At 49.9% G+C, this 18,123-nt stretch overlaps 3 protein-coding genes across 4 annotated transcripts; 1 reads left to right on the top strand and 2 right to left on the bottom strand.

Moving 5' to 3' along the window:
- Positions 1-192: 192 nt before the first annotated feature.
- On the bottom strand, positions 193-2,126 carry GLTPD2 (glycolipid transfer protein domain containing 2). Its single transcript, XM_082678917.1, has 4 exons — positions 1,935-2,126; positions 1,764-1,828; positions 1,341-1,507; positions 193-1,243 (listed from the first exon to the last, which is right to left on the bottom strand). The coding sequence occupies exons 1-4, from the start codon at positions 2,038-2,040 to the stop codon at positions 727-729; spliced, it is 855 nt and encodes a 284-aa protein (XP_082535043.1). The 5' UTR covers positions 2,041-2,126; the 3' UTR covers positions 193-726.
- Positions 2,127-4,110: 1,984 nt separating this feature from the next.
- On the top strand, positions 4,111-5,081 carry VMO1 (vitelline membrane outer layer 1 homolog; the record flags this gene model as incomplete). Its single annotated transcript, XM_082678918.1, has 3 exons — positions 4,111-4,296; positions 4,375-4,490; positions 4,750-5,081. 3 exons carry the CDS (start codon positions 4,111-4,113, stop codon positions 5,045-5,047), a joined length of 600 nt encoding a protein of 199 aa, XP_082535044.1. The 3' UTR covers positions 5,048-5,081.
- An 845-nt stretch (positions 5,082-5,926) lies between these two features.
- On the bottom strand, positions 5,927-12,258 carry TM4SF5 (transmembrane 4 L six family member 5). 2 transcript variants are annotated; one of them, XM_082679789.1, is made up of 5 exons: positions 12,067-12,258; positions 7,083-7,163; positions 6,566-6,702; positions 6,150-6,333; positions 5,927-6,075 (listed from the first exon to the last, which is right to left on the bottom strand). In XM_082679789.1, the coding sequence occupies exons 1-5, from the start codon at positions 12,238-12,240 to the stop codon at positions 6,061-6,063; spliced, it is 591 nt and encodes a 196-aa protein (XP_082535915.1). In that variant the 5' UTR covers positions 12,241-12,258; the 3' UTR covers positions 5,927-6,060. The 2 variants fall into 2 exon arrangements, with proteins under 2 accessions (XP_082535915.1, XP_082535916.1); XM_082679790.1 differs by lacking the exon at positions 7,083-7,163.
- Between the last annotated feature and the right edge of the window lie 5,865 nt (positions 12,259-18,123).

Here is an 18,123-nt window from a genome sequence, read left to right as displayed (position 1 = left end):
AGCTGTAGGAGTGGTTGACATAGGCCAGGGGTAGCATGAGTCTCTCGGCGGCCGGAAACAGGGATGACACATCTTCCCACATCTATTTTTTCCTGTTTCCCTTAAGCGCCTGCTGTCATCACACAAAACGCCCTAAATCGACGGCTACCAAAGAATACTTTTTTTTAAATTTATTTATTTATTTATTTATTTATTTATTTTAGGCTGCGTTGGGTCTTCGTTGCTGTGCACGGGCTTTTCTCTACTTGCGGCGAGCAGGGGCTACTCTTCCTTGCCGTGCAGGCTTCTCACTGCGGTGGCTTCTCTTGTTGCCGAGCAAGGGCTCTAGGCCTGTGGGCTCGGTACTTGTGGTTCGCTGCTCTAGAGCACAGGCTCAGTAGTTGTGGCTCACGGGCTTAGTTGCTCCGCTGCATGTGGGATCTTTCGGACCAGGGCTCAAACCCGGGTCCCCTGCATTGGCAGGCGAATTCTCAACCACTGCCACCAGGGAAGTCCCAAAGAATACTTTTTATTCCCCACAGCTCCTCCCTTCTCCCGGAGATTGCGGATAGAGGCAGGGTCTAAAAAACCCACCCCTATCAAGGTGAGCCTCCGGGGTGGTGACGTCACCAAGGAAGAGGGGTATATGGAGACCACGCCCCCGGCACCGGGAGGCGGGGCCAAGGGCTCAACCTGGAGCTGCACCGACCCCTCCCCAGGGCGCTTCCTTCCTCCGGCCAGTAGGCGTCAGGCCAGCTCGAGCAGGCCGCCGTCGGCCAACAAGCCCTGAGTACGGTTGTAGACGTCCTCTAGGGTGCCCGCGGCCCGGACCAGCGCGTTCCGCGCCTCCGCCTCTTTGGAACCCGGACACGCCAGCTCGAGCAAGCGGCCGCGACTCGGGAAGGCGAGGAATGCGAGGTGAGCGGCCTGACGGACGAACCAGGGGTGGTGCGGAGCCAGGGCCGTGCCGTAGGCGTCGCTGCACTGAGCGCCAGCGTCCGGGCCTCCGAGCATCCCGGTAGCCACCCGGTGGAGGCAGAGCTGGGACCAGCGTAGCGCACGGTGCAGCAAGAGCATCGTCATTGAGCCCGGGCACCCGGCCGAGAGTCGTGGGGCGATCCCGGGCCGCTCCCACGCCACCATGGTCGCCAGCGACGTGTAGTGCGCGGCCTCTGGGCCGTGCACCAGAGCCTCGAGGGCTGTCACTTTGGCGGAGGCCTCGCTTGTGGCGAAGGCGAAGATGGAGCCGAGGGGAATTAGGAACCTGTGTGTGATGGTGGGAAGGGTAGGAAGGTTTGAGAGAGGGCGATGGAGCCACAAAGAGGCGGGGACTGGATGGGGTTGGGGGAGAGACCACTCACCGGACTAGCTCCCTCCATCCTGCCAGGTACTGCGACAACTCCACATCCCTTTCCGGGTTCAGACTGGCGCGGAACGGCCTCATCATGCGGCCCAGCATCCCCTGAGGGCCCAGACACTGAGGCTCTTCCCGTTCCGGGGCCTCCAAGGGTCCCGACTGTTGCCGGACCTGGGGGTGAGATAGGAGGGGAACGGAGTGGGAGCAGAAGCCCTAGCTTGCTGGGTTCGCCAAGCAGCCCAGTTGGGCTCTGAAGAAATTATTCCTAAAATCTAGATGGTGTCCCTCTTGCTGTATTCTCAGCTTCTGACGGGAGAAGGGAGAGGAGGAGGAGGGCCTGCCCTTCATCGGATCCTCAGCTTGGTGCACTTCCCCCTGCTCAGGGTCCTACCTGGAGCTCCCAGTCCCAGCCCTTCCGGGAGCATACCTGGAAAGGAGGCGGTTCCCTGGCAATGCAGGACTGGGCCCCAGATCTGCAGCCTGAGAGGGCACCTGAGGGAAGTGAAGCAGAACAACGAGGGCTTGAGGAGAGACCTTAGGTCTCAAGGGCCTGGATTCCCCGGTTCCTCCCAGAGCAGGTGAGGGAAGGGGTACTCACGGAGGCTCCGAGCCCAGAGATAAACAAGCAGTAGTGTGAAGACAGCAAGAGGAATCGCACTGCGCAAGCAGCGCGGAGGGACCGGCTGAGGCAGTGCGACCCGCATGGCTGCTGCAGGGACCACCGCCCCCTCACCAGCCCCTCGCCAGGCCTTGTCCCTTCGCCTCCAGGAGGGGAGAGAAGCCGCAGTGCCTGAGGCGCAAAGGGTTAATAATTAACCTACTAAGTCCCTCTCCCCTGTGCCCTTTGCCCCAGAGGGCAGCATCTGAGGAGAGAGGGAATCAATGAAGAGGATTTGGGGGATTCGGTAGCAGTGACACGTCGCTACATTTCCCTTCCCTGTAAGGCCAGGTTGTAGTAAGAGGAGGGCTGGTTATTGTGAGGAGAGGCTGAGGTCAGAACCAGTTCCCCCACTGAGCAATGGTGGACCCTAAGTTGACTCTGGGCCTGAGTTCCCTCCACTGTACATTGAGGATAATATGTTCTTTTGCAGGCTTCATGTGAGGATTAACTGATATCGTATGTGCAAACACTGTAAATGGAAAAGCTTACTACAGCTGCTCCATAAATCTTACCTTTTAAGGTCAAGCATGGGGCACCTGGGATTCAGAGAACACCCTCTTCTAAATTCTCTATCCTGTCCCCAGGGGACCTTATCTTATTATTATTTTTTATTTTATAAATTTATTTATTTTTTGGCGGCGTTGGGTCTTCGTTGCTGCGCGCGGGCTTTCTCTCGTTGCGGTGAGCCGGTGCTACTCTTTGTTGCGGTGCGCGGGCTTCTCATTGTGGTGGCTTCTCTTGTTGTGGAGCACAGGCTCTAGGCGCGCGGGCTACAGTAGTTGTGGCACGAGGGCTCAGCAGTTGTGGCTCGCGGGCTCTAGAGCGCAGGCTCAGTAGTTGTGGCGCACGGGCTTAGTTGCTCCGCGGCATGTGGGATCTTCCCGGACCAGGGCTCGAACCCATGTCCCCTGCATTGGCAGGCGGATTCTCAACCACTGTGCCACCAGGGAAGCCCAGGGGACCTTATCTTAATCTGGATGCCTGAGGTCTCAATTATATAGTTTAGGCTGTCACCTTTTACATTTTTGTAGTTTACTTTTTTTAATCTCCAAATTGATTCCTCAATCATTCATCAAACCAACCTTTATTAACTACCTCCACATGCCAGGCCCTGTACTAGGCCCCATGAAGACAAATGTGCCTTCACAGAGCTCAGGGTCCATTGGAGAATTTATCATCTGTCTCCCCCACTGGAATGTGAGCTCTGATGAAGACAGGGGCCTTTTCTTGGTGGCTGCTCTATTTAGCATTTAGAATATTGCCTGGGCCCAAACACATTATTTCTAAATAAGTAATATTGAATAGACAAAGGAATGTGTTGTATGAAGGGCAGGCAAATCAGGGGTGGTACTCCCCACAACAATTTTTTGTTTTTAATTAGGAGTCCCCCTGGTGGTCACAGGGGGAAAAACATGGAGGGAAAGGCTACAGGAAGCGATGAAAGAAAGAGCGTCGTCTCCTGTTCTCAGTTCCCTGTCCATAAACTTTTTAAAACTGTTCCTGTCTCTGTGTACATTTTCTTTTGAGGGGAAGGAATGTCCCAGATTCTCAAGGATTCGGGGCCCCAATCACTCACAAGATGCTTCCCAGCTCCCACAGTTCATGGATTCTTGCCCTGTCTCACTTCGATGCTCCCTCACATCCTGGAGTTCCCTGGGGTCCCTGTCCAGTGGGATTCTGGAACCATCACTTCCATCCCTAGCCGTGGGTTCCCCATTTCCTAGTGCTGGAATGTTCCCTGGCTTGCTGACTGTGACCTTAGGCAAGTCGCTTGCAATTTCGCAGCCCTAGTTCCCTCACTGGCAGAATAGGAATGGTAATTCTCACCTCCTAAAATTGTTGTGTGGATTAAATAAAACATGCCAGCAAAACGCTAACCACGATTCGTGGCCTATAGTCTGTAAACGTTCGGTAGGTTGGTGGTTATTTAAACCCTCCTCCTCTGGCGCTGGGAGCGTCAGTCTCCCTGAGCTGAGAAACAAGTTTGTAGGCTTCCGGAACGGATTAGTTTTGAGTGTCACTTAATCCAGGTGGCCCTTCCGCAGTCGGAGCCCTCTTAGGGCAAAGGTGGTATACACCTGCACAAAGGGCCTGGGCTCACAGAGGCTGCGGGATGGAGCGGGGCGCGGGAGCCAAGCTGCTTCTGCTGCTGTGGGCGACGTGCTTCGGGCGTGCAAGAGCAGATGTGTCCAGCGGCTACACATTGGTCATCGAGGTGACCAACGGGGGGCCCTGGGGCGACTGGGCCTGGCCAGAGATGTGTCCTGACAGATTCTTCGCCAGCGGGTTCTCACTCAAGGTAGGGGCTCAGGCCTAGGTCTCGGTGGGGACCCCAAGCAGAGGATGGCAGTCTTCTGACTCGTCCTCCGCCGCCCAGGTGGAGCCCCCCCAAGGCATTACTGGCGACGACACGGCTCTGAACGGAATCCGGCTGCACTGCGCACGCGGGAATGCGGAGCTCAACACGCACGTGGTGGAGTCCCAGTCTGGAAGGTGGGGGGCAGGGGCCGAGGATCCCCTAGGGTCGGTGTATGCCCCTTACTCTCCATTACACGCATCCCCTACCGATAGGCAGGTTCCTCCAGCGCTGTGGGGAGGTTTAGACCTGGGAAGCGGGTGGGAGACTCCCAGCTCCGCACCTCGGTGGAGGTCAGGTGACTGGAGCACCTGACTGGGAAGCCCCGAGGCCTGGGTCCGGCTGGAGGTGGGTGAGGGTGCCCGCGGAGACCGCGCGTCTCTGCTTTCCTCGCAGGTGGGGCGCGTGGAGTGAGCCGCTGTGGTGTCCCGGCGGCGGCTTCCTGGTGGCTTTCTCGCTTCGCGTGGAGGCACCCGTGACCCCCGGGGACAACACGGCTGCGAACAACGTGCGCTTCCGCTGCTCCGACAGCACGGAGCTGCAGGGGCCCGGTCTGTCCTGGGGAGACTTTGGAAACTGGAGTGAGCCTTGCCCTAAAGGAGTGTGCGGCTTGCAGACCAAGATCGAGCGGCCTGGAGGCCTCCGCGATGACACCGCTGTTAACGACGCGCGCTTTTTCTGCTGCCGCAGTTGACACCATCGCCGCCCTCTCCCAGCCCAAGCCTAGTCCCACCTCCGCTATTAAAGCTTCTCTGTCTTGGCTTTGGTCTCTCTTGTTTTAGGAGTGGGAAACTGCGTAGCCCCATCTTCCTCCTAACCTAGCATTGGGCCAGGCCCAATTAGGATTTGGTTTCAGGAGTCCATGGCAAGCTACTGAAAGTTACCGACCCATAGTTCAGAAAAGACACACTTAAACACAATTTTGCGTACAAGTTAAGGAAGTCCCTGCCTTTCTGTGAGCCTCCGCAGACACATCGTCCCCATTAAGAGACCAGGTTGTTTCCTTTCTGAACCACCAGTGACCCCAGATCAAGAAATTTCTACCAAATTTGGAGGTGACAATGCTATATCGTGTTAAGGTTTCATTTTCTAGAACTTAGGAGGCTAAGATGTCTTTTCCATAGTTTTCCTTCCCTGCTGCGCCAAAACTCAAACAGTGGCTTTTCTGTATACTGAGTCCCATTGAGGGTCTTCGTCCTTGTTGCCCTCTCTGCCTGGAATCCCCCAACTGTCCAGATGGTTAGCCCATCCACCAGATTTCAGCTCCAATTTCTCTTTCTTGGACTTTATCTTATTAAAAAAGTCCATCCATCAGTCAATATCTATCCCACTACCTCCGTGTTTTTTTTTTCTCCGTGTTTTTAAAAAGTGCTTATCACCAATTAAAATAATCTATTGCCTCTTTTAAAAATTGCCCATCTTCTACCCCTGGAATGTTAAATTCTTTAAGAGCACAGAACTTGCCTGTCTTGTTTACACAGTATTTCCAGTGCACTAATAGTTCAATAACTATTTATTAAGGAAATAACAAGCGGGGTGCAAGGGTCCCAAACACGAGAGCCCCAAGCCACGGTGTATATGGAGACCTTCGGACACTCCTTGTAAAGGGCACAATCTGAGACGCGGAAGAGAGCTCTAAATAGTTTATTCCAGGGCGGGGGCGGGCCAGGCGGGTGTCCAGGAGCGACGGACCAGGTCCGTGGAGCCTCAGTGAGGGGCGCCCTGCGGAAAAAAAGTGAGGACTTAGTCATGTAGCAAATAGATTTCCTCGACAGCTCCATCCCACACAGTCCCACCTCCTTCTTCCGACAATCGCCGCAGAAGACACCAATGGACGCGTTCACCAGCTGCACCCCACACAGCAAAATCTCCAGGCACGAGGCGGCCACCAGCAGCGAGAAGAGTGTCACGTTCCAATAGACCACACGTGGCGGCTCCGCGCACGAGCTCCACTGAGTGCGGTTGAGCAGATAGGAGCCTCTGCGGGCGGGGCAGGGTCACGTGAGAGAAGGAGGTCACGAGGAGCGCGCCCCCCTCGGGGCTCCCCGCCCCGCGCAGGCGCCGAGGGGGATATGCAAAGGACTCGTTCGGCCCACGTGGAGGAAGCTGTCTCGAAGCCGAATCCCACCTAGGTTTCTCGGTCCACGTGGGAAAGGCAGGTGGGCAGTAGCAGAGAATGGGGGCGGGGGCGCGAATACAGGCTGAGCCTTACGCGGTGTGTTGGAAGTGGTAGTCCCAGGAGCCGTGCATTAAGCATCGCGGTCCAATTCGGAGCCCGGCTCCTGATACCGAGAGGCAGTAGATGGCACCAAGCATCCCGAACGCCGAGCAGAAGACCGATCGCAGCATCTGGATACAGAGTGCGAGGAGAGGTGAGTTGGGCCGTCCCCGCCCCACTCGTGGGCAAAGCGCGCCTAGCTCCCCCCGCCCCCCCTTTGTTACCGAGCTCTAGCCAGTCTCGTTAAAAATACATTTCCCGTCAAACTCCAGGGCTTGGAGTTCGGCTAATTCTAAGAGCCACTGGCCGCGGAGGTTCATGGGGATTGTAGTTCCCTCCGGTCAGGCCCACTGAAGCCTAAGATGTGCGGGTGCGAGGGAGCGGTAAGATGGAGCCTAGGACTCTGCAGAGGACCTCGTGAAGCTGGGAATTCTGTGGAGGCGTTTAGGTGTGATTCTTCGAAGACAGATTCAAAGACGTATGCTGAGTGCCGTCTTAATTTGCATCTTACCCTGCAGCGATTCCCACAGCAGCCTGCACCACAACAGCCTTTGCCCCCTGCCCGGACGGCGGAAATTCCTGGACACAGTACCTGTGGGATCAGAGTCGATGTGATAGCGAGTCATCCAGGTCCCCAACTTGGATCAGCACTTACCCCGTATTGTGACGAGGTAAGCTTCCTGTGATGCCTTCAGCCATTTGGACTATAGGGAGATCTTATCTCTACTTCTCCTGGAGCACTGTGGGGCTCTGCTTTAAATTTATCTATATTTATGTGCCTACTTATCTCTGTCCAGATTGTAGCCTCCAGGAGGATAGGGCGCAATATCATTATATCCCCCATAAATCTCAGCATACAGTAGGTGCCCAACTGAATGGGAGTCAGGAGTCCTGGGTTTAATGCCAACCTTGTGCTCACTTCACACTCCGTGAATTGATTCATCTCTCTGGGTCTCAGTTTTGTCCTCTGTAAAATGGGCTGTTCTCAGGATTTAATGAAATAACAGGTTGCCTTGATGTCAAGACTTGCTCAGAGTAAATGGTCAATAACTATAGAGTCCCTCCGCGGCAGGAAGGAATAGTGGTGTTGGAATGCCTGGTGAACTGGGGTTATGATGGAGGGTGGAGGAGCATGTAAGACTCTGATGGGAAGAGTAGGAGTCCCCAAGATACAGCCTTGATCCTCTTTGTCTTTCTTTCTCCCGTGGCCCTCCTCAGAGAGCCCATCCCCTTCCAGGGCATCAGCTGCTTCCTCTAACAATTGTTGTCTCCTAAATTGATGCCTCCAAATTCAAATCTAACTGCCTGAAGGGTATGTTCGTTTGAATGTCTTGGTTTTAGCTTAAGTTCATCCAGCCTCATACTAATCTCACAATTTGTTCCCCCCAATTCATCTCCCTTTGGCTTTCTTGTTTCCATCAGTGGAAATATCCTGCAGGTCACCCCAGCCTAAAAACTTGAATCCTTCACACCTAGCCAGACCTCAAGTCTTTGGGAGTTTTCCTTCAATGGCTCTTGAATCTGTCAGTCCTTTTTTCTTCCCCATGGTCAATCCCCAATCACCTCCCATGAGAAGGATGTGCTCAGCCTCCCTACTAGATTTTTGTATCTCTTGCCCTGTGCCAACTCACATTCCATACTACATTGCTACCGCCAGATTAAACTTAGCTTTCAACTGGTCTTTTCCCGATCCAATCCTTTAGGGTCTCCTCAAAGAGTAGCCTATCAAGACTGAACTCCAGGAAGGCGTTCGAGGCGTCTCACTTTTGGCTCCAGCCTTAACTTTGTTGCACCAGACCAGGTTCTTTGCCTGTCTTCCCATCTCTGGAATTCCACAGCTCTCTGGATCTGTGCCTCCCTGTCTTCCTTGTCTGGCACACACCAACAAGGTGGCATTTTGATCTTCTCCAAAGGAGGGGCTGAGAGTTTTAGTTCCATTATATCATCCACAGCAACCTTACAGAAACACCTGCAGAGTTGAATGAACTTTCCACCAGACACTCTTCCCTCTTCCATGTCTCATGGCAGGTCTAGGGCCAATGCTGGCCCCCTTGCTTAGCCTTTCTGTTTACATCACTTACTCAGAAGCTCCTGGATCCAAAGACACCTGGAATTTGGATTTACCAATTTCAAACGACCTCTCTGTGTTTTTTTTAATATAAATTTATTTATTTATATTTGGCTGTGTTGGGTCTTTGTTCCTGCGCACAGGGTTTCTCTAGTTGCCACGAGTGGGGGCTACTCTTTGTTGAGGTGTGCGGGCTTCTTACTGCGGTGGCTTCTCTTGTTGTGGAGCACGGGCTCTAGGCACGTGGGCTTCAGTACTTGCAGCACACGGGCTCAGTAGTTGTGGCTCACGGGCTCTAGAGCACAGGCTCAGTAGTTGTAGCGCACAGGGCTTAGTTGTTCTGCAGCATGTGGGATCTTCCCAGACCAGGGATCGAACCCTGCATTGTGTTCCCTGCATTGGCAGGCAGATTCTTAACCGCTGTGCCACCAGCGAAGCCCTGTTTGTGATTTTTGAAAAAATATTTACTTATTTATTTGGCTGCACCAGATCTTAGTTGCAGCATGCGGGATCTTTAGTTGCGGCATGTGGGATCTTAGTTCCCCGACCAGGGATGGAACCCGGGCCCCCTGCATTGGGAGCACGGAGTCTTAGCCACTGGACCACCAGGGAAGTCCCTGATCTTTACTTTGCTAGCCAAAGTGTTTCCTTTTGTTGTCTGAACTCGTCTGTCTTGCTCTCTGCTATCTCGTCTCATTGAAAAGAGAAGGGTAATTGAAAAGGCAGGAGGAAGCACTGAGTTTATAGCTCGAGTCTGTTTAATTTTCTCCATCTCCATGGCCACTGGCCTCATCTAAACCACTATCATCTCCCCTGGACAACTGTAGTGACCTCAGTCTGGTCTTTCTGCACACAGTGCTGACCTCCTACTGTTTACTCACCACCAAGCAGCCAGCCATATCCAGCGGGATATGGAGCAACTAGAACTCTCATCCTTTGCTGGTGGGAATACAATTGGCATAAGTACTTCAGACAACTCTTTGGTAATATCTGTTAGCACTGAACATTTGCATACCTTAAGAATCAGCAGTTTTACTCCTAGGTATCTATCCAACAGAAATGCAAACGTACATTCACCTAAAGACATTTACAGGAATGTTTATAGAGCATTATTTAGAATAAACCCGAGTTGGGAACTATCCAAATGTCCATCAACAGTAGAATGTTTAAATAAATTGTAGTAATACTTACACAATGGAAATAATTGTGTAAATATTAGAAATAGTAAACTACAGCACTGTGTAACAATATGGATGAAACTTACAAACATAATGTTGACCTCGAAAAACCAGAACAAAAGTGTCCACTCTGTATGATTCCATTTATATAAAGTGCTAACCAGACAAAACTAACCTCTGGGATAGAAGTCAGGATAGTGAGGCCCTTGTTGGTGTGGGGTAGGGCCTGGTGGGAGGCATGTCTGGGGTTCTTGTAATGACCCACATCTTGATCTGAGTGCCCAGAACATGGGTGTGTTCCTTTTATAAAAATTCACTGAGCTATATATTAAGGATCTGGGCATTTGTCTGTATGACTTTCTAAAAAGGTAAAAAGTCCTTCAATAGTTTTCTGTGCACTTATAATAAAATTCAAATTCCTCACTGTGCCTTTCAAGGGTGTAGGTGCTCTGGCCTCTGCCCTCCTCCGATTGGCAGCCTCTCCAGCCCTGAGATGTGCAGGCCTATTCCTGCCTTACACTTTGTACTCACCTGTCTGTCATGCTGATTCCTTCTTTTTGCCTTTTGGGTCTCAGTTCAGAAGTCACCTCATCAAGGCCTTCCTTGAAAATGCTATAAAAAGTGCCCCTCCCCCGCCCCCGCCACCTTGCCTCAGGAGCTCTTTACACAGCATCCTGCTTTGTTTTCTTGATGGTCCCTACTTTTATCTGAGATCATCTCACTCGTCTGTTTACTTTGTTCATTCGCTATTAATCCAGTGCCTGTTAATCCAGGCCTAGGCGCCTGGCACACAGCAGCCAATGAAACAGGCAGCCCTTCCTCCTGTGGGGCATACATTTTTGCTTCCTTGATACTGTGTGTCTCTCCAGCAGAAACACCTGCTTCAGGGAGTGCAGGGCCCTCGCCTGTGTCCCTGTGGTATAGCAGTAACTGTGAATACACTTGAGAACCTTCTCCAGGGTGGCTGAGAGCATGGAGGCCAGAGGGAAGCTGGGAATGAGCATATTGGGGGGGCATCCTTGGGGGTCTCCCCAGAAGCAGGCAAGTAAGATCGTGGGGAGGTGGTGGTGGTTTGGGCTGGAGGAGGGGTGTGATGTGACAGCGGCGGAGAGGGTGGGGTTGGGAGGAGTGTGACGTCTCAGAGAGGGTTGAGGTCAGAGGTATGGCATGGAGTCCAACAGCCATAAATCCATGGGTGGGGGAAGTAGGAGGAAAGACCTGGATGGGTAAGAGGGGATTGTTGGGTAAAGGAGAAGAGGTGTCCCCATTAGCTAACAGACTTGTGGCCAGTGAAAGAGACAAAGGTGAGGCATCCCCCTGAGAATTTCATCAGTCAGCCATCCTGAGAAGTGGGGAACCGTGCCGGGTAGATCTTTTATCTTCATGCCATAAAGATGTTAAATCGCTTGACCTTCCAAAAAGTTCCCCTAGGGACTTCCCTGGCGGTCCAGCGGTTAAGCCAGTGGGCACGGTTTCAGTCCCTTGTGGGGGAACCAAGAACTTGCATGCCACGCGGTGCACAAACAAACAAAACAACAAAAAAGTTCCCTGAGTGGGGAGGGGGGTGGCGAATGGGGGTTAGAAAGTCCAGGAAGTCTGTGTCTCCCCTTCCCCAACTTCTCCTGACAGATCCTAGTCTCCAGGAAGCCACGGGGACCCCTTCTCCACCATACTGACCCGAGTTCTGAATTTGTCCTTAGTGCCCAGCGCACAGTGGGCATCCAGAAACCTGGGTGGAGAGTGAAGGGACATGGAAATGGGGGAAGTGACACCGAGTTGATAGGTAGAAAAACTGATGTGCGACATCGCTCCCTGGCTCCAGATACTGTCACTGTAAACCACACCCGCACCAAGCCCATTATTGTCTTAACCTGATAACCTCCCATGGAACCAGCTGTTCCTTCTGCCTCAACCCCTGTAATGAGGTGTTTCCAGCATCTGCTCAGCAGTGGGGATGGCGAGGGGCTGGTAAGACATACTCCCTACCCAGGAGGGAAGAGTTTCGAGCAGTAAGGCTCCTTCCTTCTCATCCCCCTCAGACATTCAGCTCAGGACCCTGGGGCTGAGAACCTCCCCTACAGAGTGCTCAGTGTTTGGGGGCAGCCTGGGCAGGCTCCGGTTCCCCCCCAAGCTACCGCCATCCCTTCCCGGGCAGCCATCCTTTTCCCTCACTCCCTCTCCCTCCTGTTCAGGACCCCGGAGAGTGGCACCCAGCCTCCTGGCCCGTGTGCCCTGGCCAGCCCTCTCACCATCAGGCCCCCGCCGATGAAGCCAGCCATGAGCCAGACTTGCAAGCTGAGGTGGTCCTTGGTCCAGGTGATCTGACCGTTGGGCACTAGCAGGAGGGCGTTGGCCACAATGCAGATCAGGGAGAGGGGGATGAGGGAGAGCCCCACGAAGCGGGCGCACTTTCCCGTGCACATGCTGAGGCTGTTGGAAAGGACAGGCAGCAATTGAAAGTGAGCCCGGGGTTCCCGGTCCAGAGGGAAAAACAAGCCCGGAGCAAAGGTCGAGGAGGAGGTGTGGTGAAGCTGGCAGTAGCTGATGATAAGGGACAGAGGCAGGAGACACGGGGCCGCAGCAGAGACGCAGGCAAATGGGGAGGATGTGGTGGAGGAGGTGGGGAGCTTGACACACAGAGAACGTTGCCTGGGCTCAGTGTGTTTCCTCTTTTTCTGCACACACCTCTCCACAGAACCTCGGTCTGCTCCTTACCTGCTTTGTGACTTAGCCAAGCCCCTTAATGTCTCTGTCTCAGTTGCCTCATCTCTACAAAGGGTATACAGCCAAGGTATGCCCTCGGCTCGCGGGCAGGTGGTGAGGATTAAATGGGTTAGGGAGTTCCCTGGCGGTCCAGTGAATAGGACTCAGCACCCCTCACTGCCTGCAGCCTGGGTTCGATCCCTGGTTGGGGAACTAAGATCCTGCAAGCTGCGTGGGGTGGCCAAAAAAAAAAAAAAAAAAAGAGTCAAGGTGAGGGTGAGAAACATTTTGTAACCGAGGACACACTAAGCCAGTGTATGATGCCCTATTAGTCCCATAGGGAGAGTTCCTCCTGGAAAGAAACTAAAGATAGTGGTGGAGGTTCATTATCCTTTTGTTTCTTCTTGTTAATGTCTGTTTATTGAACCATCTTCCAGTTGAGACCACCACTGAGGTCTCATTGATTAAAGCATCCATCCCCCTGGCCTCCATGTTTGATTCAGCAGTGGCCACGTGGTCCAAGCCAGTCCCATGGGAACCAACTTCTGGTTCTTGTTGGCAATCTGAGGTCAAAGAATTCCTGTTTTTGTTGCGCTGCTGCAGTTGCTGGTGGCATATCGTCACCTGCCTGCTGGAGAGTGAAGAAAATCCAGAGGAAAGACCAGTCAGGAGATGGAGAGAGACTAAGTCCCCCCCCTGCGCCCCCCTCCCCCCACTTTTGGGATCTTAGTTCCCTGACCAGGAATTGAAGCTGGGCCCTTGGCAGTGGAAGCGCAGAGTCCTAACCACTGGACTGCTAAGGAATTCACAAGACTAAGCCTTGATGACATCATTTGAACGTGTAGATCCAGCTATGCCTGAAGCCTTATCAGTCCTTGGAAACTTTTGATTATGTGAACCAGTTTGAGTTGTGTTTCTGTCAACTGCAGGGTAAAGAGTCTTTTTTTGTTGTTTTTTTTAAACCTCCCTCTGTTTTGAGCTGCACACAACAGCATTTTTTTTTTCACATCTTTATTGGAGTATAAATGCTTTACAATGTTGTGTTCGTTTCTGCTGTACAACAAAGTGAATCAGCTATATGTATACATATATCCCCATTATCCCCATATCCCCTCCCTCCCACCCTCCCTGTCCCACCCCTCTAGGTCATCACAAAGCATGGAGCTGATCTCCTTATGCTTCCCACTAGCCATCCATTTTACATTTGGTAGTGTATATATGTCAATGCTACTCTCACTTCATCCCAGCTTCCCCTTCCCCCACCCTGTGCCCTCAAGTCCGTTCTCTACATCTGCATCTTTTTTCCTGCCCTGCCACTAGGTTCATCAGTACCGCTTTGTAAAATTCCATATATATGCATTAGCATACGGTATTTGTTTTTCTCTTTCTGACTTACTTCACTCTGTATGACAGACTGTAGGTCCATCCACCTCACTACAAATAACTCAATTTCGTTCCTTTTTATGGCTGAGTAATATTCCATTGTATATATGTGCCACATCTTCTTTATCCATTCATCTGTCGATGGACATTTAGGTTGCTTCAAAGTCCTAGTTATTGTAAATAGTGCTGCAATGAATATTGTGGTACATGTAGCTTTTTGAATTATGGTTTCTCAGGGTATATGCCCAGTAGTGGGATTGCTGGGTCATATGGTAATTCTATTTTTAGTTTTTTAAGGAACCTCCATACTGATCTCCACAGTGGCTGCATCAATTCACATTCCCACCAACAGTGCAGGAGGGTTCCCTTTCCTCCACACCCTTTCCAGCATTTATTGTTTCTAGATTTTTTGATGATGGCCATTCTGACCAGTGTGAGGTGATACCTCATTGTGGTTTTGATTTGCATTTCTCTAATGATTAGTGATGTTGACCATCTTTTCATGTATTTGTTGCCCATATGTATGTCTTCTTTGGAGAAATGTCAATTTAGGTCTTCTGCCCATTTTTGGATTGGGTTGTTTGTTTTTGTGGTATCGAGCTACGTGAGCTGCTTGTATATTTTGGAGATTAATCCTTTGTCAGTTGCTTCATTTGAAAATATTTTCTCCCATTCTGAGGGTTCTCTTTTCATCTTGTTTATGGTTTCCTTTGCTGTGCAGAAGCTTTTAAGTTTCATTAGGTCCCATTTGTTTATTTTTGTTTATTTTTGTTTTTATTTCCCTTACTCTAGGAGGCGGGTCAAAAAGGATCTTGCTGTGATTTATGTCATAGAGTCTTCTGCCTATGTTTTCGTCTAAGAGTTTTATAGTGTCTGCCCTGACATTTAGGTCTTTAATCCATTTTGAGTTTATTTTTGTGTATGGTGTTAGGGTGTGTTCTAATTTCATCCTTTTACATACACGTATCTGTCCATTTTTCCCAGCACCACCTATTGAAGAGGCTGTCTTTTCTCCATTGTATATTCTTGCCTCCTTTGTCAAAGATAAGGTGACCAGATGTGTGTGGGTTTATCTCTGGGCTTTCTATCCTGATCCATTGATGTATATTTCTGTTTTTGTGCCAGTACCATTGGTTTCATTCAACCAATGTTGAGTGAAACCAATGTATGAGTGAAATAAATGCTGATATTTGTAGGCCCCTAAGACTTCGTGGGATTTTTTTGTTCCACAGCAATAGCTGACTGACACAGACCCCATTATCTAAGCCACAGCTGATTGATCCAAGAAGGAGTAGCCAACCCAAAAGCAGACATGAAACCAGAGACCTGTGTGGTTGCTTGAGGTAAGAACTCTGCCCAACAGAGAGAGGTACCCTTACTGAATGATGACTGATCAATGAATTGGATCTTCATTCTTGGGAAAGTTGACTGAAGACAACCTGAGAGTCATCAGAGGGAAGGATGGCCCTAACCTGAGAGTCATCAGAGGGAACTGAGAGGAGTATGAAAGCAGGGAGTGAGCAAAAGCCACAAGGCAACTGAATCCATAAATAAGCAGAAGCCATAGGAAGAGAATTGTGTAGAGAACAGGTATTCAGAAACAGTGCAGGAGAAAGAAGCACAAGCCCTGGGGAGTAGAGGTGGGGAACCTGGGTCCGAGGTGAGGCAGAGGACGTGTGGTTCTGCTGAGTCGCCAGAAGTGACGTTGAACCACTAGAGCGGCTATGACGCTCATGTCGCGGGTCTTCCCACTTAAGCCTGGAGCGGGGATTCAGCCGTTGTCCTGATGGACAGGGAGTAGGGCCAAGAGAAGCCGCATATTCACTACAAGTTCATCAGTCATGAGTCTGAGAGATGGTTCTGCTTTTCAGGGTAAATAAAGAGAAAAAAAGAAAAGTTGTGTGTGTGGGGTGGTGTGTATTCATTTCTATTACATTTTGTACAACTCCGTATGCACGGAATAATAATGTTAAAAACATTATAGGGATTCTGAAAAACTTTATCAAAACAAGAGAAAGGGCACATCGTCCTGAAGACTGAAAGAAAGAAACAGAACTCTTGAGAAATATTTACTGTAGGATTTGGAAGGAATTTTCAGGAAGGGTTTCACTAGAAGGAGGAGTAGAGTTCTTTAAGGAACGAAAGACTGAGATGAAACGGCACCAGTGCGTGTTTGGGAAAGAAGGAGAATTGCATGGAAACTCAAAAAATGCACAAAGAGAGCTAAAGTCCACGTGAGAAGCACTAAAGAACAGAACTGAAAGTGGGGCAAAGCGGGAGAGGGTAACAGAGGACAAACTTGAATAAGATGCACAGGAAAAGGACCAAAAGATTAGAAAAAAAGGACCAGCGATTAAAACAGCACAAGGGAAGATAAGGAAACCAGCTGCTCCCAAAGATAAGAACAGAGCTGGTGGGAGTGATGTCACAGGTGACAAATCTGTACTGGGAGAAGGCTTCCCCAGGGCGCGGCTCCACTTGAGTTAGTGGGCTGGAGGGCGTACTGTATCCCAGGTGAAGTATTAAAAATGAACTGAAAAAAAAAAAAAATGAACTGAACCCAGATCCATCCTGACTAAATATGTGAGTTAAAGAATACAGCTCAGCAAAGTTAAAAGGCTTCCTAGAAAGGAACAAAAGTCGGTCTTGAGACATCTCTGTAACACTAAATGCCCAGAGGACAAAGGAGCAATGTCTGTAGTCATGACACAAGCTATGAGTCAGTTATTGTATGTGTATGCAAGTTTCCTCTTGCGTGTGAAGGGCAAGAGAACTGCATTTCTGAGAGAACTGCATTTCTGAGAATGTTTGGGTTTGGAAATACCACTATGTCTCCTTCTTCTCCTTTTTTTTTCTTTTTTAAGATATTTTAACTCACCAAGAGATGAAGTGAAATAAAAACTCCCAAAATGGGGAAATCTTGGTATGACTGTACATAATTTTTGTTTTGTTTTGTTTTTTTGGTACGCGGGCCTCTCACTGTTGTGGCCTCTCCCGTTGCGGAGCACAGGCTCCGGACGCGCAGGCTTAGCGGCCATGGCTCACGGGCCCAGCTGCTCCGCAGCATGTGGTATCCTCCCGGACCGGGGCACGAACCCGTGTCCCCTGCATCGGCAGACAGACTCTCAACTACTGCGCCACCAGGGAAGCCCCTGTAAATAATTTTTATAAACCCAGTTATGACACTGAATATGTTTCAAAAAATCCTTTTAAAGAGAAAATATATAGTGTAAATTCTAAAAATTATATTAACAAAAGTAAAGATGTCAATCATTTATTGCTGACCATGACTAGAGTCCATTTTAAGGAAACATATCAGGACACAGAAACTCAACTCTACTGAAACAAAAAGAGCATTTATTGGTTCAGGTAATTAAAATGTCCAAAGGCAGAACCAACTTCTGTGCGTGATCCATGAAAGAAATAATTGATAAGCTGAACTTCATTGATTTTAATTAAATAATTTTTACTAATTGTAATTTTTATTTTTTGACCACACCGCATGGCATGTGGGATCCTAGTTCCTTGACCAGGGATCAAACCCATGCCCCCTGCAGTAGAAGCATGAACTCTTAACCACTGGACCACCAGGGAAGTCCTGGACTTCATTGAAATTAAAAACTTCTGCTCTGTGAAAGACACTGTCAAGAGAATAAGAAGACACGTTGCAGATTGGGAGAAAATATTTGTAAAAGACATATCTGATAAAGGATTGTTATTCAAAACATACAAAGAACTCTTAAAACTGAACAAAAAGAAAAAAGAGCCACCTGATATAAAAATTGGGCAAAAGACTTGAATAGACACCTCATCAAAGAAGGTATATAAACGGTAAATAAACACATGAAAAGATGCTCAACATCATATGTCATTTCCCTACAATAATGAGATACCACGACACACCTATTAGAATGGCCAAAATTCAAAACACTGACAACATCAAATGCTGATGAAGACGTGGAGCAACAGGAATTCTCATTCATTGCTAGTGGGGATGCAAAATGATACAGGCACTTTGGAAGAAAGTTCGGCAGTGTCATAAAACTAAACATACTTTTACCATAAGACCTAGGACTCATGCTTCTAGGTATTTACCCAAATGATTTGAAAAACTTACGTCCCCACAAAAACCTGCACATGGATGTTTATAGCAGCTTTATTTGTGATTGCCAAAACTTGGAAGCAACCAAGATGTCCTTCAGTAGGTGAATGGCTAAATC

Source organism: Grampus griseus (genome assembly GCF_964374135.1).
Source record: "Grampus griseus genome assembly, chromosome: 20".
Lineage (NCBI taxonomy): Eukaryota > Metazoa > Chordata > Mammalia > Artiodactyla > Delphinidae > Grampus > Grampus griseus.
The sequence above is the reverse complement of the archived record's forward strand: the minus strand, read 5'-3'. Positions and strand labels throughout refer to the sequence as shown.